A 19701-nucleotide genomic window follows, 5' to 3' on the forward strand; every position below is an offset into this window, starting at 1 on the left:
TCTGGCATTCTAGGCCTTTGTCTTTTTATTTTCGTATTGTGTGTGCGCGCGTGTTTGTACGTGCACTCTGTGTGTGTGTGTGTGTGTGTGTGTGTGTGTGTGTGTGTGTGTGTGTGTGTGTGTGTGTGTGTGTGTGTGTGTGTGTGTGTGTGTGTGTGTGTGTGTGTGTGTGTGTGTGTGTGTGTGTGTGTGTGTGTGTGTGTGTGTGTATTTGAGGCCCTCTGTCCTCGGTAAAACTATCTGTAGATCCAGTACTAGATTTTCTCCACGTTGTGTGCTTGCTCTCTTCCTTCCACTCCTCACTGAACCCAGTTAAATGATTTCAATGCCGGACACCTCAAAGGTCGGTGAGACTCAGATTTGCAATTTTAAATATTTGTTGTATTTTTCTCCTCTTTTTTTCACTCGCTCGCTCGTCCTTTTATTTTCTGTCAAATGCGAAATGGGACTTGGGCCAATCTTGGAAAGTCGTCGTATCTCAATTGTTTTTATTGTTCAGCTCGGGGACGTTCATTTGTGGTTTGTGGCTTATTACTTTTTAATGACTTTTTGCGAGAAACTCAGCATTGTCGCTGTGGCAAAAAAAAAAACACAAACGCGCAACAACACTTTCCTTAATTTTTATTTCCCTCTCTCTCTGTGCTTTTCCGCAGTCTAGCCTGTTCCCTCTTGTCCCCCCTCCCTTCTCTCTCCCTCCCTCTCTCTTTCTCCCTTCGTTGGCAGAGTGAAAGCCTTGGCAAGACGTCAAGAAACCGAAGCGAGTGGCGTCTGCAGCTTGCACTAGTGCAGCCCATACTAGACAAAAACTTACCCTCGCTAATTAATTTTTTCCAGCCGGACGCTTCACTCCACGACCCCCAAATTTCACACCGGTCTCCCCCGGTACCTCGTCAACCCCCAGATTTTTTTTCTGATTTTTTGGCGGCTCCGAAAATGACAATTTTTATTGTAGAAAGTGATGCCGAGGGAAAAAGAGTAACAGCTCCCCTTGCCTTTTTATGCCTACTAAGTTCCCAAGCCTCCTCACTAGCTTCAGCGTAGAGCCGAGAGGGACTGCACAGCACAGGAGCCTGCCCTGGGGCCCGGTGGGGGTGAAGAGGAGGGGAGGGGGGGCGGGAGGGTAAGTGGGACTATGGTTTGAGTGTAGAACGGGGGCATTTCATTTTTTTTTATTGAACTTTTATTTATCCAAGAAGTCCCATTTGATTTTTTTACAGGGGAGATGTATGGGGGGGGGTGTAAAAGAACCAAAGGTTTTGGGGGAAAATTCTAGGACTTGGTTCAGGAAGTGTCCCCAATTAGAAAGGGAAGCCCCCCAATTATAAGGCTTATTTTACTTTTTTATTTTTTATATATTATTATTATTTTAGGTTGGGTTATTCCCCAAGTGATACACATTTCCTTTAACAATCTAAATGTTATTTTTTTTCTGTTTAGAGTCAGTGTTATTAGTGAAGTTTTAGTTGTGTGTGTGTAGAGAGAACAATTGGCCTTTAGGACATTTTGAAGAGGTGCATTAATATAAGGAGAAATAGTCTGCTAACACACAAGGTGTGAACTGGATTGAATTTGATGGTGGTGTTCAGATTGTTATTGGCTCCCTACCATTCCCCCGAGGTAAGTGAATCCCTTTTTCTCCTTCTCTTCTTTCCCTCTCTGTTTCAGGTATTTGAAAATGGTCTCTGGTTTGAATGTATAGGCCAGAGAGGGAGAGACTGAAAAATGTGTTCTTTCTACTACCCTGTACATCTCTCTCTCTCTCCTTCCCCCCCCTCTCTTTCTTTCCTTCTACCCTGCTCGTTCTCGTTTGTTCTCTGTCAGTCCTCCTCTCTCTCCCCTGTTCTTTATGTCCTTACTCTTTTTGAATGAGCCTATCTGGCCATAGGGAGAGACAGAAACGGATGCTTGGTGACTGCATTCTGATCACTGGCTTGTTTAAATGTCGTCTAATAAGCCTACTTTTTCTGATTTCAATAATACTATGAATGTGGTCGTGTGGCACTAGTAGTTTATACCCTTTTGCTCTTTACATGGTTTTGAATGTCTAATTGCATGAAAGTTGTGAATTAGGTTGCAATTAATTAATACTGTGTTGGTTTTAGTCTCTGGCCCCACTAGGACAAATGCTTGCTATTTGACCTTGAAGTAGTTTTCTCTCTTCCACATTGTAGGGTTAAAATTATGATTTTGTTTTAAAGTCTAAAAGTATGGCTAATTAGTGTTTAATTTGGTTAAAATTAATTCATATCAATAGTATCTCTGTGAAAAGTTTCATTTCGGTAATACTTTATGCCTTGGAAATCAAACTTTTCTAAGTGTAAAGTTTAAGCACACCACAGGGTGTGTGTAATGTGTTTTTCTACCTCCCCCTTCCTAAAAAAACTAATATTTTTCTTACTTAATACAACGACTATCACTACAATTACAATTTTTTTTAAATCCAGCACTACTTAGGTAATAGTTTTTGTACCTTTTAGAGATTTTTCCATATTTCAGTAATTCGCTTCATTGGCTAATTACTGTTCCTAGGTTGTCTCTCTGACTTTTTTTCAACAGATCACAAAACGGATTCCAGATATGTGTCTAGATAAAACAACAAAACAAATGTATGAATTGGTTGTCTCTTATCTGTATTCTTAAACTGGAATCGTGTTAGTTTATCCATATCTGAGGGACACATCAGTTCTGTTTAAACTGCCAAGTGACCCTTCCGTGTCTTGATAACACCATACTGTAGTGCATGTTTGACTTGTCTCAAATGTATATTCAATTGTGTGTTTGATTAGCCTGATTCGAGGGTCACATCAGTTCTATTTCAACTCCTAAAGCCAAGAACTGTCCCCTTGTAGCCACACAGTCAGAGAGGCCTGCCCTGCCGTGCATCCTCTGCCCTCTGACTTTCACCCCCTCTCCCTCCCTCTCCCTGAGGTGTGTGTCTTGTGGTTGCTACGTTAGTTGAAGCTCAGGTGCATCGCTGCTAGTCAATTTCATTGTCAAGCTCACACCTGTGGGGACAGTTTCTCTCTTCGCCCTCGGCCTCCCTTACTTTTCACTTCTCTTCTCCCTTCTTTTCCTCTCCCCCTCCTTTCCGTCCACACACACACATTTACTCACACACATGCACAGTCTAGTCATATTTGAAGATGATCTTGTCTTGAAGACAGTGAGGTCCAACGAGGCCCTACCACGTTCCATTGGTCTTTGCTGCACAGGAACATTTTCAATCCGGTTTCTATGTGGTGTCTGTCATTTCAATAATCAGGCCCTTTTTCTGTTCTCTCAAATATCTATATATATATATATATTTTTTAATAGACATGTTCAAATTCCTATTCCTGTTTGTACTATTGGGATAGATGGTGGGGAGCTTGTCTTGATGAGAATCACAGTCTCTTCAGGTGCTCTCTTATTTAGAATAGGCACTGCTTGGCACACGTTTTAGCTATGATTCTACTTATCGAGTTAAATGTGTTAATTTCAACACATTATTTTTGTGAATCTGTTTGGCAGTCTGCAGTACATAATGTTACTGTTTCGGTGAGGAGGTGGTGGGGGAAGGGGGGGTAAATATGTTGGACTATGTTCTAGGCAAAGGTAGGGTTAACGTGATCTTCTTTGTTGTTGCAACCAATAATCATTATGAAATCATCAGAATTATTTTTAATGTATGGGGATGTGGTCCTGTTGGCTTGTATTTGTATTTTTCTGTCGCTTGTAGCAGTCTTTTCAGTACACAATCTCTGTCAAACCTAGAGAAAAGGGTAAAACAGGCAAAAATGGTAAGGATGAAATATTATACAAATAGTGTTGTTTTTTAAAAGTATATTTTTACGGACTAGGTTTCTTTACATTCTGATAAAATGTGAATAGATGAATGTGAGCACCTTTGGTGTAGTTAGTGAACTGTTCAGAAAGTGTCTTCTCTACTTCTCGTTAGTCATCTTCATCCACCATTTTGTCCACTTTCCCACCGTCCATTTTGTGGTCTCAAATAATTGAAGTTATGTAAATACATTTGTATTATAATTTAAATTCCTATCGATTGCATTGAATCTACTCTGTATTGCATTTGCCAAGAAAATCAAAAAATCACTCTCTTTGCTCTTTATTTTTTTTATTGAAGAAAGCACAACTCCTGTTTCTTTGCTATAACTCTAGAAGCAATTTGCCACAAGTGTAAAAATGACATGTCTTTAAACTATGTTTACAGGCCTATATGTAATATCTTGGTTCTGTTCTGTGTAATTTAAAGAAAGTTCTAGAATAAGCTTGTACTGAACTATGAGTGGGAAAATCTTGTCAATGTTATGTCATTTATCAGTTGTTGTTTTTGTTTTGTTTTTATCTCCACAGCTCCATACCATGGAGAATCCCCTCTCTGTGTCTCTCTCTCTGTGTCTCTCTCTCTGTGTCTCTCTCTCTGTCTCTCACTCTCTGTCTCTCACTCTCTGTCTCTCACTCTCTGTGTCTCTCTCTCTGTGTCTCTCTCTCTGTCTCTCTCTCTGTCTCTCTCTCTCTGTCTCTCTCTGTGTCTCTCTCTGTGTCTCTCTCTCTGTGTCTCTCTCTCTGTGTCTCTCTCTCTGTGTCTCTCTCTCTGTCTCTCTCTCTGTCTCTCTCTGTCTCTCTCTCTCTCTCTGTCTCTCTCTCTCTGTCTCTCTCTCTCTGTCTCTCTCTCTCTCTCTCTCTGTCTCTCTCTCTGTGTCTCTCTCTCTCTCTGTGTCTCTCTCTCTGTGTCTCTCTCTCTGTCTCTCTCTCTCTGTCTCTCTCTCTCTGTGTCTCTCTCTCTGTCTCTCTCTCTGTGTCTCTCACTCTCTTGTCTCTCACTCTCTGTCTCTCTGTCTCTCTCTCTGTGTCTCTCACTCTGTCTCTCTCTCTGTGTCTCTCTCTCTGTCTCTCTCTCTGTCTCTCTCTCTGTGTCTCTCTCTCTGTGTCTCTCACTCTCTTGTCTCTCTCTCTGTCTCTCTCTCTGTGTCTCTCACTCTGTCTCTCTCTCTGTGTCTCTCTCTCTGTGTCTCTCACTCTCTGTCTCTCTCCTGGGTACCCTCTAGCAGCACATCATGTTTTGCAGGCATATAAAAGCAACTCCAAATCATGATGTGCTGTCACTGGGAGCCCATGGAATCACGCCCATTCCAAAAGAAGAGTTCTGCAATTCACATTCTGACAGATCAATGTTCCATTCCTAAGCAGGACCCCCTTATCTGCACTGTCAGTTGATGTCAGTGGTGTTTGTATAATCTGTAACGTTGTCAGCATGACAGTTTTACTGTTATCTCAATGTCATGTGTTTTGCCCCTTTTTACATTGGCATTCAGTTTGTTGCTAGCTTTTCAGCACGACATGGTTGTTCCTCATTGGAAAAAAAATAATTTTACGTATCTAAACACAACTTTGTGATTGTCAGTGTGACCTTTTATAATCCGATATTACTCAAAGGAAAGACAATGTTCCAGTTATTTCTACTCTAGGAATGAATCAAGTCACACTCCATTGTTACATTTATCTAATTATAAAGACCATGATTCAGTGTTGATCCCTCCCAGTCTCACACTCCTAATGACAGAGGGGCCTGGTAGTCCTGCTGGTTGGCCTGGCTACTGGTCTCTCCTCAATTTGTCTGGAGACTGAGGCCTGTCGACCTGCCTGGTGGCGTCTCGCTACAAACTAAGGCCAGGTGGTCGGATGGTCTCTACTCCCTTCCTCTCCAGTCTGACACAGTTGACTTGGCTGGTCTCTTCGGTCTTTAGTGTCTCTGGCTCCAAAGAGAGGTCTATCTGTCTCTGTTGGCCTGGCTCTTGGGCTCTCCCTTGGTCTGCCTGCTGGTCTCTCTTCCTCTCTCCAGTGTGTCTGGCGTTAGCAGCACAACATTACTGGTAGCTAGCTGCCGTCTCCAGTGTGTCTGGCGTTAGCAGCACATCATTACTGGTAGCTAGCCTGTCTCTGGGCTGCCAGTATGGCTTGTGCTGCTAACGCCAGACGCACACTTGTCTACAATACATCTTTATCCAGCCATCAGCCTGGAATGGCATCAACTGCTGTGTTCATATTCTGTACTGTACCACTATTCTTTTACTCAGTAGTGAATTTATCAGCAGACGCTGCGTTAGTGGCATCATAGTGGACTATTTTATGTTGTGGCTCTCATTTTTGAGGGTTGGTGTTTAATTTGATTCATAGCTTTTGGGGGGGGAAAAATGGGGACTATTGTGTGGTAGTGTAAATGGGGTTTCACAACCCTTTTACTGTGTCCACCAGTATCTTCAATTGTAAAGCATTTTATTTTAATAAAGACTCCTGATAAATTACTGCCAACTACATTAGTTGTATTAAATTCAACTTTTATTCACCATAACTCAGCAAGTCACACAAGTCATTTCATCACCACTGTCTTTAGAGAGAGGCCTCTATACGAAACAGGCAGGGACAACTGAAGGATGAAGGTGGGTCATGTTTTGATCAATGTTCTTTGCCAGTGTTTCATAGAATGGAAAATACTGTACACTAAACTCTGAATTTATAACCAATTCCTATGCCTTGATAAAATTCTAAGTTCATAGCGACATTATCCAGTAGGATTTTCAAACAGTTGTCTTTTTAGTGGTGGATTTCATGAATAACTCAATGATCCATTATAAACTGGTTTGAGCCCTGAATTCTGATTGGCTGAAAGCCATGGTATATCAGACCATATACCACAGGGGTGACTATGTATTTTTACTGCTCTAATTACATTGGTAACCAGTTTATAATAGCAGTAAGGCTCTTCTGGGGTTTGTGATATGGCCAGCTACGGGCTGTAGCCAGACACTCCGCATTGCATCATGCGTAAGAACAACCCTTATCTGTGGTGTATTGGCCATATACCAGGCCTTATTGTTTAAGTATACAACCGTTTACAATTGTCGCAGGGCTGCCTAGATAAAGGAATATTTTTGACGATAGGTACCAACATCATAATTCATGTATAGCCATAAACCAAGAGTGGCAATTGACACACTACAGGCCTTGGTCACTCGTATCGGCCTGGACCCTAGACTCACCGCACAGTGGCTTTTTGCATGGTACAAAAAAAAAATAAGTATGAAAGAAAATAACACTATTTACATCCACCAACACATTCCTCATGCAAGAGAAATTTGTCTGAAATAATTATTTTGCCAGAGCAATAGCATCGTAGGCCCTGGCCAGAAGCAGTGCACTGAATAGGGATCCTTTTTAGACACAACCATAGAGATCTGCCAAAGCAAATCCTCTGAAGGATCTCAGCTGTTGTTCATAGAAGAGATGCCTGGGCTGCTCAAATGGCACCCTATTAAGTGCACTGCATTTTACCAGGGTACATGGGGATCTGGTCAAAACTAGTACACTATGTAGGAAATAGGGTGCCATTTGGAATGGAGCCAAGAGGTCGTCTGAAGGTCGAATGGTGAGAGGTCAACGAGAGAGGAGCGGCAGGTCACTTGAGTTCATGATGAGACCGGAATCGAGGTTCAGGTTGTCTGGAGAGAAAAACAACAACAGGGAACAAATAGTGGAAGATCATAGAATTTCCTTTCCCCCCAGAAACTCTGTTATACACTATAGTTTCTGCAATATGTGAAAAGGAACATGTTAAATGAAAACTAAGGATCTCTATTTTTTGGGGAAATTACAGCATATCATACATTCAACCATTTTCCACCCCCAAAATTTGAATTAAGCCAAGGCTTTGTTTTATGGTCAAACAGATGGAAAAGGGGGTCTTAAACATCTTCAAGAAAAATATATCAAAACAATGTTGAAGTACAGAACCCCTGCCAACATAACACTTTCATTTGAGAAAATGTTCTGCCTTCTATAAGTTTAAGAAACATTGCCTTGTGCTTTAACTCCGTTACCAAAAATATATACACAACATGTAAAGTGTTGGTCCCATGTGCTGCAATAAAAGATCCCAGAAATCTTACATACACAAAAAGATTCTCTAAAAATATTGTGCACAATTTCTTACATCCCTTTTAGTGAGCATTTCTCCTTTTGCCAAGATAATCCATCCATCTGACAGGTGTGGCATATCAAGAAGCCGATTAAACAGCATGGTCATTACACAGGTGCACCTTGTGCTGGGGGGAAAAGGTCACTAAAATGTGCAGTTTTGTTACACAACCCAATGCCACAGATGTCTCAAGTTTTAAGGGAGCCTGCAATTAGCATGTTGACTGCAGGAATGTCCACCAGAGCTATTGCCAGAGAATGTAATGTTCATTTCTCTACCAATGCCGTTTTAGAGAATTTGGCAGTACGTCCAACTGGCCTCAACCGCAGACCATGTGTAACCATGCCAGCCCAGGACCTCCACATCCGGCTTCTGAGACAAGCCACCCCGACAGCTGATGAAACCAAGGAGTATTTATTTCTGAAATAAAGCACTTTTTTTGAGGGGGGAAAAACTCATTCTGATTGGCCTATGCCCTCCCAGGCCCACCTGTGGCTGCACCCCTGCCCAGTCATGTGAAATCCATAGATGAGGGCCTAATGAATTCATTTGAATTGACTGATTTCCTTATATGAACTGTAACTCAGTAAAATCGTTGATTGTTGCGCGTTTATATTTTAGTTCAGTATATCTAAGCCCATATATTTATGAAAGTTCACATAAGTAACAAGAATGGGTAGACATATCAAAAAGTGTTCTTGCTGATATTACATTTTGTTTATGAATTAAGTGATTCAAACTTTATCCCAATACCAAATCACTAACTAGCTACACTGGGTAAATCATAGTCACAAACTACAGTTGGGTTCACAAGTTTGGACAGTACAGTATAGTTGAGTACACTACCAAAGACATTATGATTGTTCAGATTTGGTCTGGACCAACCAGATTTGGTCTGGACCAACCAGATTTGGTCTTGTTTGCTCATTAAAATAATAGCCAAAGTGTAGAATAATCCAAAGTTATGCAAAGGAGGATATTGCATATTTATATACCTATTTAGGATACAACACCATGAAAACAATGACAGTCATATCCATAATTATGCATTTCTGTCTAGTACAGATCAGTGAACATTGATGAAATTCTGTAACTGGGTGTAAACCCACTTCACTTACTGTAGTTCAATAACTAAAAGATTACTTTTCAAAGTCAATGTGTCATCGCTGACGCCCCATTATTTTGTTGAATCTTAATTCAGAGCAGATATTTAACTGAGTTTTTGGAAAACGTGGTCGCATAATGAGGGAGATTTTCTGTTACCAAACATTGCATCTGCGCAGTTCTTTCAGTAAATGTGTGTTTGTAAAATGCTCAAGTCATTGCTCGTAGAGTTGTAATGGTTTGTTAAACTTCGAAAATCAATGTTTTTTTCTTTGGCATACATTTTAAGTGAAAATTTAGGAGTCTCCGCACAATTCCTTTACCGTAGAATTGCCCTACAGTTTTCAGATACACCATTTTTAACCTTTATTCAACTAGGCAAGTCAGTTAAGAACAAATTCTTATTTACAATGGCGGCCTACCCCGGCCAAATAGGTTGATCTTGATGAACAATAGCCTAATTCTTGGGTTCCCCTCAATCAGTCAATAGCAAAGGCTGTGCATTATCACGATCAGCAGTAGTGAATAGTAGTAACTTGGGATGCAGGATATATCGGTGAGCATATCGGAATCGGACGATATTAGCTAAAAATGCCAACATCGGCATCGACCTGATCTCTGTCTAGTTTAACGCTGATGTCAAAGCTGATGTGTATACCTACATAACATAAGTAGATGATGTAATGACGCCACACAAAATACAGCTCTACACAGAACAAAAAGCAGAAAAATACTAAGCGCACACTTACAACAACTAGACAAGTTGAAGTCCAGCAGTCATTTGAAAGAGTAAGAACATTTCAGCGAGACAACTCAAAGGTGAAATCCATTAACACCAAGGTGACGGAATTCATTGCCTTTGAGAATCCACTGTTCGCTGTCGTGGATGTTGGCTTTCGCCGTCTGGTCGAGCACCGGTACACACTACCAAGTGCGCTATTTTCAGATGTTGCCTTACCGAAGTTACACAGTATTGTTGAAACACATCCATGAGCTACTTGCTATGGGTGTCACGACTGACATTTGGACCAGCGATGTCAGCCCCATAAGCATGCGGAGTCTGCACAGCGGGTCTGCACAGCGGGCCCCCCCCCCCACCCCCCCACACGCTTATTTAACCAGGAAGGCTAGTTGAGAACAAGTTCTCATTTGCAACTGCGACCTGGCCAAGATAAAGCAAAGCGACACAAACAACAACACAGAGTTACACATGGAATAAACAAAACATACAGTCAATAATAAAGTAGAACAAAAGAAAACAAAAAGTCTATATACAGTTTGTGCAAATTAGTTAAGTTGAGGAAATAAATAGGCCATGGTGGCGAAGTAATTACAATATAGCATATTGCATGCTCAAGAATGTGCTGCCATTTCAAATGGTATTTGAGAACATGTTTGAAACATGAACACACTAGCTAGCTTCATTCAAACAACTTACTGAAGAAATAAGCTCATCAACTGCGTCTGCAGCAGACATGATACCCTCTGTCATGGCATTGAAACACTCAACAAACTGCCCACACAGAACGTGGGGTTAAAACTTACAGATGTACTGGAGGCTGTGAACAAGTGATTCAGTGGCCTTCTCTCTGAGCCTCTACTGTGTCACCACCATGTTCCATGCTAGGTACAAGGACCGCTACTTCTTTAACAGGCATTCTCTCTGAGCCTCTACTGTGTCACCACCATGTTCCATGCTAGGTACAAGGACCGCTACGTCTTTAACAGGCATTCTCTCTGAGCCTCTTTACTGTGTCACCACCATGCTCCATGCTAGGTACAAGGACCTCTACGTCTTTAACAGGCATTCTCTCTGAGCCTCTTTACTGTGTCACCTCCATGCTCCATGCTAGGTACAAGGACCGCTACGTCTTTAACAGGCATTCTCTCTGAGCCTCTTTACTGTGTCACCACCATGCTCCATGCGAGGTACAAGGACCGCTACGTCTTTAACAGGCATTCTCTCTGAGCCTCTACTGTGTCACCACCATGTTCCATGCGAGGTACAAGGACCGCTACGTCTTTAACAGGCATTCTCTCTGAGCCTCTACTGTGTCACCACCATGCTCCATGCTAGGTACAAGGACCGCTACGTCTTTAACAGGCATTCTCTCTGAGCCTCTACTGTGTCACCACCATGCTCCATGCGAGGTACAAGGACCGCTACTTCTTTAACAGGCATTCTCTCTGAGCCTCTTTACTGTGTCACCACCATGCTCCATGCGAGGTACAAGGACCGCTACTTCTTTAACAGGCATTCTCTCTGAGCCTCTTTACTGTGTCACCACCATGCTCCATGCTAGGTACAAGGACCGCTACTTCTTTAACAGGCATTCTCTCTGAGCCTCTTTACTGTGTCACCACCATGCTCCATGCTAGGTACAAGGACCGCTACTTCGATGCAGGCATTCTCTCTGAGCCTCTTTACTGTGTCACCACCATGCTCCATGCTAGGTACAAGGACCGCTACTTCTTTAACAGGCATTCTCTCTGAGCCTCTTTACTGTGTCACCACCATGCTCCATGCGAGGTACAAGGACCGCTACGTCTTTAACAGGCATTTTCTCTGAGCCTCTTTACTGTGTCACCACCATGCTCCAGGTACCGCTACGTCTTTAACAGGCATTCTCTCTGAGCCTCTTTACTGTGTCACCACCATGCTCCATGCGAGGTACAAGGACCGCTACGTCTTTAACAGGCATTCTCTCTGAGCCTCTACTGTGTCACCACCATGCTCCATGCGAGGTACAAGGACCGCTACTTCTTTAACAGGCATTCTCTCTGAGCCTCTTTACTGTGTCACCACCATGCTCCATGCGAGGTACAAGGACCGCTACGTCTTTAACAGGCATTCTCTCTGAGCCTCTTTACTGTGTCACCACCATGCTCCATGCGAGGTACAAGGACCGCTACGTCTTTAACAGGCATTCTCTCTGAGCCTCTTTACTGTGTCACCACCATGCTCCATGCGAGGTACAAGGACCGCTACTTCTTTAACAGGCATTCTCCCTGAGCCTCTTTACTGTGTCACCACCATGCGAGGTACAAGGACCGCTACGTCTTTAACAGGCATTCTCTCTGAGCCTCTACTGTGTCACCACCATGCTCCATGCGAGGTACAAGGACCGCTACTTCTTTAACAGGCATTCTCTCTGAGCCTCTTTACTGTGTCACCACCATGCTCCATGCTAGGTACAAGGACCGCTACTTCTTTAATAGGCATTCCCTCTGAGCCTCTTTACTGTGTCACCACCATGCTCCATGCTAGGTACAAGGACCGCTACTTCGATGCAGACAAGAAACAGGGTTTACATGAAATGTTACATGCACAGCTGGACAAGATGGAAATGGACACAGTGACAGTGGGCACCGAGGAAGAGGCCACGGACAGACAGACAGACAGCTGAAACTGCACTGCTTGACATGTATGATGAAAAACGACTGAACAAATAAACAACGAAACAGCCCAACAAGTAAGTGAAAGAAATAGGTTTTGATTATGTTTTACTGGCAATGCGGACATACATAAATGCCAACAAAATAACTTTTTGGTCAGTGTGGTGTGTGTGTGTAACCTTAATTTAACTAGGCTAGTCAGTTAAGAACAAATTCCTATTTACAATGACGGCCTACCCCGGCCAAACCCAGATGATGCTGGGCCAATTGTGCGCCGCCCTATGGGACTCCCAATCACGGCTGGATGAGATACAGCCTGGACTCGAACCAGGGACTGTAGTTACGCCTCTTGCACTGAGATGCAGGGCCTTAGACCGCTGCGTCCGTGTGTGTGTTAACTATACTAGAACGCTTCAAAGGCCGCTAACAGTTTTAATATCGATATCAGGGTTTTTTGGCAAGGAAATTATCGGATATCGGTCAAAATTAACATATAGGTGCATCCCTAGTAGTAAAGAAGGCCGTTGTGTCTCTCACCCTGATCGAAGTTTAGTTTCTTGGAGTTGGATCCCTCTCCCAGTCCCTCCAAGTCAGAGTTCACATCAGAGTCATTCAGAGCACTCAGGGTCACGTCTGCTGGAACACGTTATAACACACAGACAGGAAGAGAGGACGGGATGGTTAGCTAAATGTAAAAACCTCAGAAATACGATATGGACATTTTGTTGAAAAACAATACATCAATATGACACTGATAAAATGCCAATAAATGGATGTTCCCACACTTCATGTCTTCATTAAGTGCCCTAAGTAGATTTCAGTGTGGAGTGTGAATAAAAAGCATTGCCAAGATGAATAGAACTACAAAGCCGAATGATTCCTTCATCCATCCATCTCCACTCACCTGAGGTCTTCTGTTTCTTCATAGCGGGAGGAGCCACGGTCACGTTGCCCTGGAGACCTGCCGGCAAGATGACCTGAGCAGTTGGCACAGCGATGACAGTTGGAGTAGCCGTGGTGGCCATGGTGACAGCGGTCTTCTTCACGGTCTTCTTTGGGGAGTCGGTGGAGATGGGCATCCCACTCTCGTCATATAGCTTCCTCTTGACTGTGGTTTTAATCTGAGCCCTGATGAGGAGAAACAAGGTGGGAGGTTAGCGGTGGTGGTGGGGATTCAACCAGTAACCTGTCATCAAACACTTAAGAAAAAAGGAAACCATCATAATTTGACACAGATCTTTAGTACTAGTAGACAGACAGTACAACGGATGATCTTCTAGTGATGGTTTATCTCATCAGGGCCTGTGTCACTGATAGTCTATCTATCTTCTTAGCTTTGGAGCTAGCTACGTCTTAAAAGATCTGACTGGACACCACTTAGATGTGAAGTGTTCAATGAGAGAAAGAGATACAAGGTAAGTCAGCGAGACCGGGTGAAGGAGAAAGAGAATAAATGACACGTAGAGAGACATGCTTCTTTATTAGATCTATTTTGTTGTATTATTTGTTATACTACTTTGATATTACTGCACTGTTGGCTAGAGCTTGCAAGTTAAGCATTTTACTATAGACAAATAGAACTTGAAACTTGATAGGAGGCCATTAGGAATGAGAAGACAGGGAGAGAAAGGGGAAAGACGAAGAAGAGGGAGAGTGTGTCCTTACACGGTACGCTCCTTGATGACAGAGCTGAGAGAGTTCAGGTCATCACCAAATCTCACCACGGCCGATCTCAGCTGCTCAATCTCAGTGTCCGTCCACTTAGCTCTGTAATGACACACAGGGCGTGTTTCAGATCCACTAAGCTACATTGCAGTTGGATTGCAGATTGCAGAATCCCTGATCTACAAATCACCTTGCATCCTAAATAACTACCCATTATGACTATAGATCAGTCATTCTGCTCACCGAACACTGTTGCTTCCATTTCTCTCTTTGCCCCAACGTCTGAACACATCGACAACAGTCACCTACGAAGTATTGTTACCTAAGGGAAACACCTACTTCAAGGTCTCAGAGCAAGTGGCGTCACCACCGCTAACTAGCTAGCCATTTCACAGCGGGAAGACCCAGTCACTAACTAGCCATTTCACAGTGGCAATGCCCAGTCACTAACGAGCTAACCATTTCACAGTGGTAACACCCAGCCGCGAACTAGCCAGCCATTTCACAGTGGTAACACCCAGTAGGTGATCAGCAATTAATGCTCATTCAGAACCCCTCAGACTGAGAGGATCACCTCCGCCGCCCAGTGACTAAGAGAGGGTGTCATGTGCTTCGTGGTAATGACGTAGCAGTGTTTCCTCTGTGTTTTTCTTGGCATGAATATTCCACAGAGCACAGCAAATGAATCAGAGTCTACTACCAGTGACACAAGCCCAAAAATAACCAAGTCGTGGTCAGTAGACAGGCTTATAATGTAGAATAGAGACATGGAATGCTACATAGGCCAATCGATACAGTTCTTTATCTACATGCAACTTGGTGTGTGTGTGTGTGTTAGGGTTGGGTGATATTTGGGGAGACCTCTTCTACGATATGCTATTCCAAATATCGCGATAGCTGATATAATAATTCTGCGCCGCTAATGACTAAATGATTACGACTACAATTATAACATTATAGTTGCATTCTCAATATATGATCTTCATATGGCGAACAAATATGACTTAATTCATTTTCAACATACTAACATATAAAACCACAGTTTTGAGTTGTAAAGTTCAAATAGAGTATAGTCTTGCACTTCACAATATATTGTCAATGTCAAATATCACGATATTCAATTGAATCCTATATCGGCCCAACCCTACGGCATGTGTTCCCCTCACCCTGCAGGGCTGGAGTCAGCCACGGGATGCAGCTGCATGGTCAGCTCACCCAGCTTAGTGAAAGCTGCTCCTGCTGCTGAGAAGATCTCTCCAACCTGTGACATGAACCCAGAAAACAACTCAAAAACACTAATACCTTTGAATTATCCTCTCCTATTTTATTTTGATGCAGTAGCTAAGGTTGGAGTACAGTATGTATCAGGGTTGGCGTCAATTCCATTTAAATTCCAATTCTTCAATGATTTTGGATGAAGAACATTTTGAATTGGAATTTGGTTTAATATAAAAATAATAATAATAATAATAATATGCCATTTAGCAGACGCTTTTATCCAAAGCGACTTACAGTCATGTGTGCATACATTCTACGTATGGGTGGTCCCGGGAATCGAACCCACTACCCTGGCGTTACAAGCGCCATGTTTACTATCTGAATTGACTGGCATTGAACCCAACCCTGGTATGTGTGACCAACTGTATAACAACTGCAAGGCAATGCCTGATGGCATATTATAGCAATATAGGACTTGTTCATGTTTTACAGATTTGGTATTTTGTACTGTTCTAATGCAGAATTAAATGTTTAAGAGCAGATAATTGAGGGTTTTTGCACCATGTAGACAGCGCCACCATGTGGTGGCTTATATACACGCATAAAGGACAACTTTGCCAAAACTTTAATTCAGCCACGTCCTTGCCTGATTTATCATAAAACGAATTATGCATTTTCAAAAGAGTTTCCTTGATATAGCAAAGACAGTAAAATACATGTTTCTCTTTGGAATAAATCTAGCTATTGTTCTACACAGGTACAAATTGAAATTAACAACGTTAGCTTGCTATTTTGAACGTTAGCTAGATTTGATTTGCAGCATCTAGCTAAATAACAAATATAACGTTAGATAACAAGGGCTAAAACCAACCTACCTTCGTTGAGGCTGAAGTCATTTTGCTTTTTGTAGTTGCTGTACAGACTCCGATTTTCCGAGAAAGAACACTAATTTAGAGATGCTAGTTTAGTTTCAGGTTTAGCTAGCTTGCTTGCACTGCAGGCTGGCAAAACAAAGGACAACTTCGTCCGCGACGTGTCCTACAATATTGATATTCGTGTCTGCAATATGCTAATGGTTTCAGTGACCCGTTACATTTTAGTAACACAGTCCATGTGTTTTGTGTGGAATAATCAGCTATTTTTACGTACAATTAAATAAATAACACACACAAACGACATCAATAGACAAACGGAAGTCCTAACGTGCGCTGGTAAATTCCAAGCGACGATTGGTCCAAAATCCACGCGATGTGTTCACGATTGGTCCAAATTCATAACTATGTTTCAATTTTCTTTATCCCATTTTAAACATTGTAGCGAATAAAGGAAAATAAATATTGTAATGTCATGTTATCTTATAGCAGTGGCAACATAATAACATTATACGTGAGGTTTCAAAAACTTTATAGCTACATTTCGACACAGCTATTAAGGGTGCGTTCGTAAATGCGCTCTGAACACTCCGAGAGCGAAACGCTCTGAATTTACGAACGCCCAGAGTACATTCAGGGACTCCGGAGTGAATTTACGAACACACCCTAAGGCTTAGATATTTTAAAGTGCTTAGGGCCTAAGCACTTGGCCATATCACTGGAACTGTTCAGTGTAGTTATCTCATCGGACAAATAATAATAAGTGGAATTTAAAATATTTTAAAATATTCTTAGTTAAATACACATATTTCCATAAACATCATCGCTGTCAATTTTAGCAACGTTTTTTATTCTTGAACATATCCATTGAAAAACGTTTTTCCGGTTTCCATAAGTCACCTGACACACTTGTGACTGAGCTCGAGCACCGGAACAACTGGTTAGACGACAAACAGCTGCCCAAGTGCCTTTTTTCTACGATTTAACTTGAGAACTACGACAGTTCCCGTAGTGATAAGTCTACTTTTGAGTTTACCTCGTCGTTTGAGTCGTTAAACTATGGTTTCGTGTTTATTTTGCGGTCCCAAGTTGGCCGCCTGCGGTATTGTCATCAGCATCTGGGGAGTCATAATGCTGGTAATATAACTTGTAACTTATAGTAAAGTGGTTTTAGTTGCTTATTATCAGAATGTGTACAGTGATTGTTAAATCACTCGGTTATTGATAGACAACCGAAATGGTATGGTAATGTTTTTTTCATTGCATATGACAATGTGTGAGCCCCAACCCAGTATACATAACGTTAACTTGCTCGTTCATTACAGCTGGATTGTAATGGCTATCTATCGCTTGGTTTGCCTCATTAAGACCTAGACAGACAGTGGTGTTTGTTGTGGTGTTATCCTACAGCCAATGACTATATATGCTTCTTGTAGTCAAATAAACTCTAGATTTAAGAAGTTCAGTTTCACTTCAGGGTGTTTGTTCTACTCATGACATTCACATTTGTTCTAAAACATACTACTACTACTACTGTCATTTACTCCCTACAAATAATCGCTCTCTGTCTCTCTCTAGGCAATGTTGGGTATTTTCTTCACCACCCACTCTGCAGTGCTGATAGAGGATGTGCCTTTCAAAGAGGAAGACATGCACAATGAGTGAGTCCACACACACAGTCACACAGTCAGTCTCTGGCCACCGGACTCACAGTGGAAGAATAGCGTCAGAAATGTCACACACTCAAGAGACACACGTGGCTCTAATGTAACATAGGTGAGGATACACAGTAGAGTAGTGTATATGTTCAGGATGGTTCTGGTGCAGCTTTCTCTCCCTCAATCCTATCCTTATTAATTAGGGGAGGAAACTCAAAACTGACCCTAGGAGGCTGGATGCTGTTGCTTCTTTTAAAGGAATATACCACTAAAATAAAAAAAATGTATTTGATTAGTCCACTGTTGATACAGTGCCAAAATATTTGGCATGTCAAGTTAAGTGTCACTTGCTGCATCGATGCATATTGCATCATCATCATGATGATGGGGCAAGAGACACTTTGCTTCTTGAAAGTCCAAAACTTGACTGCTGACAAGCAAAACATGTTGGGACTGTGTCAACAGTGGACTAATGAAACAGATACCAAAATATAGTTTGAGTAGAATTTTCCTTTGTGTTTTGATTTACTTGCATTGATTTATTACTTTCAGCTCCTTGTGGAGTAGTGGGCTTCAACAGTGCGTTTTTAGTGTCTCGGGCTTTTCCAATTTGTCACCTGTGTTCCTTTCCCACTCTTCTTCTCACCCCTTGACCCCTGTCCCCCTCTCTCTCTCTCTCTCTCTCTCTCTCTCTCCCAGTCAAGATCCTCCCCACACCATCTACAAACTCTATAACCAGGTTGGATACAACTGTTTCATCGCAGCTGGTATCTATGTGCTGGTTGCCGCTCTCTCCTTTTGCCAGATTAAACTCAACCATCGCAAGGAGTACATGGTGCGCTAGCACCACCTACTGGACTAGCAATGGTACTGCAGGACTGATACCACCTGCTGGACTAGCTCTGGTACTGCAGGCTGCAGCACCACTGCCTTACACTGTCTGGAGAAATATATTTTTCCATACATGTTCTGTTTTAAATATGAATGAATGGTAACCAGGGTTGGGGCTGATTCCAGACAATTCAGGAAGTACCCTGAAATTCCAATGAGGAAAATTGAATTGGAATCTGGTTTACTTTTTTAATTGAAGTGGAATTGACCCAAGCCCTGATGGTAGCATTGTTATTGTCTGCCTTGTGTCCTGATTCTCCACACTTCTCCCAAAGTGTGCACTTGTACAGTCGCCATCATGGACTTAAAGCATGGGATTTGATGTAAGCGTTGTCTGGAGGGAGTTTCCAGAACTCCAGAACTTAAATCCATGGGCGGGAGTATGCAAGTGCACACTTTGGAAGAAGGGTGGAGAATTGGGAGTAAAGCCTATGTATGTGTGTATGATGAATATATTTGTTAATCACTAACACCGTGCTATTATTAATCTACTGAAATCAAATCACCAGAGTTGTATTATTTCCTTGCTAGCGTCTACAGAATTAGGAATAATAACTGCTTTATGTTAATTCACTGTGCCTGTCTTCCCCCTCAGGTAAAAAAAATCTTGCAATTTCTCAAATTATAGTTGTATTTGTTTGAAGCCTTACTTGTTTTAGAAGCTGCACAGAAGTTTGAACTTCTAGTGTTTTTTTTTAGAACTTCTAGAATGTTGTGCCAGATGTGACAAGCTGTTCTTTGTATGTTCTATTCTAATCTAGTGCCTTATTGGACAGAATGCTAATTTCTCTGCTTTCTCATAGACTGTTCTGTCAGATCTCTTGGCTTTTTAGTTTTGGAAATCTAATCAAAAGTTTAGAATTTTGTCCAGCCTTGATACAGTTTGATGTAATAAATCCTGATTGTTGAGTAGTTTTAAAAA

General features: G+C 42.0%; 2 protein-coding genes and 1 long non-coding RNA gene across 19 annotated transcripts; 2 read left to right on the forward strand and 1 right to left on the reverse strand.

The window, feature by feature from the left end:
- Window positions 1-6321: 6321 nt before the first annotated feature.
- LOC118378212 (chromatin complexes subunit BAP18-like) lies at window positions 6322-16672 on the reverse strand. 4 transcript variants are annotated; one of them, XM_035765172.2, is made up of 6 exons: window positions 16234-16647; window positions 15307-15401; window positions 14141-14242; window positions 13380-13603; window positions 13013-13111; window positions 6322-7499 (listed from the first exon to the last, which is right to left on the reverse strand). In XM_035765172.2, the coding sequence occupies exons 1-6, from the start codon at window positions 16252-16254 to the stop codon at window positions 7435-7437; spliced, it is 606 nt and encodes a 201-aa protein (XP_035621065.1). In that variant the 5' UTR covers window positions 16255-16647; the 3' UTR covers window positions 6322-7434. The 4 variants fall into 4 exon arrangements, with proteins under 4 accessions (XP_035621065.1, XP_035621066.1, XP_035621067.1 ...); XM_035765173.2 differs by having other exon boundaries at window positions 13013-13108; window positions 16234-16633; XM_035765174.2 differs by lacking the exon at window positions 14141-14242 and having other exon boundaries at window positions 16234-16672.
- On the forward strand, window positions 10570-12492 carry LOC127916175 (uncharacterized). 14 transcript variants are annotated; one of them, XR_008093703.1, is made up of 5 exons: window positions 10785-10856; window positions 10933-11008; window positions 11157-11458; window positions 11751-12052; window positions 12122-12268. It is a non-coding gene; the product is annotated as an uncharacterized LOC127916175 (long non-coding RNA). The 14 variants fall into 14 exon arrangements; XR_008093694.1 differs by adding an exon at window positions 10570-10706 and having other exon boundaries at window positions 10781-11458; XR_008093702.1 differs by lacking the exons at window positions 10785-10856; window positions 10933-11008 and adding an exon at window positions 10585-10706 and having other exon boundaries at window positions 11009-11458.
- Window positions 16673-17111: 439 nt separating the features above from the next.
- rnaseka (ribonuclease, RNase K a) lies at window positions 17112-19691 on the forward strand. Its single transcript, XM_035765177.2, has 3 exons — window positions 17112-17367; window positions 17809-17891; window positions 18588-19691. Exons 1-3 carry the CDS (start codon window positions 17290-17292, stop codon window positions 18730-18732), a joined length of 306 nt encoding a protein of 101 aa, XP_035621070.1. The 5' UTR covers window positions 17112-17289; the 3' UTR covers window positions 18733-19691.
- The last annotated feature ends 10 nt before the right edge of the window (window positions 19692-19701 follow it).

Source organism: Oncorhynchus keta, chromosome 35, assembly GCF_023373465.1.
Source record: "Oncorhynchus keta strain PuntledgeMale-10-30-2019 chromosome 35, Oket_V2, whole genome shotgun sequence".
In the NCBI taxonomy this organism is placed as follows: Eukaryota; Metazoa; Chordata; class Actinopteri; order Salmoniformes; family Salmonidae; genus Oncorhynchus; species Oncorhynchus keta.

Excerpts from the sequence above, each read along its gene's own strand:
- LOC118378212 (XM_035765172.2), bottom strand. The coding sequence starts at position 16,254 with ATGACTTCAGCCTCAACGAAG. Across the intron at positions 13,604-14,140 it reads GTCATCAAGGAGCGTACCGT|GGCTCAGATTAAAACCACAG; the intron begins GTAAGGACACAC and ends TCTCCTCATCAG. Across the intron at positions 7,500-13,012 it reads GAAACTAAACTTCGATCAGG|ACAACCTGAACCTCGATTCC; the intron begins GTGAGAGACACA and ends TTTTCTCTCCAG.
- rnaseka (XM_035765177.2), top strand. The coding sequence starts at position 17,290 with ATGGTTTCGTGTTTATTTTGCGGTCCCAAGTTGGCCGCCTGCGGTATT. Across the intron at positions 17,368-17,808 it reads TCTGGGGAGTCATAATGCTG|GCAATGTTGGGTATTTTCTT; the intron begins GTAATATAACTT and ends GTCTCTCTCTAG. Across the intron at positions 17,892-18,587 it reads GAGGAAGACATGCACAATGA|TCAAGATCCTCCCCACACCA; the intron begins GTGAGTCCACAC and ends TCTCTCTCCCAG.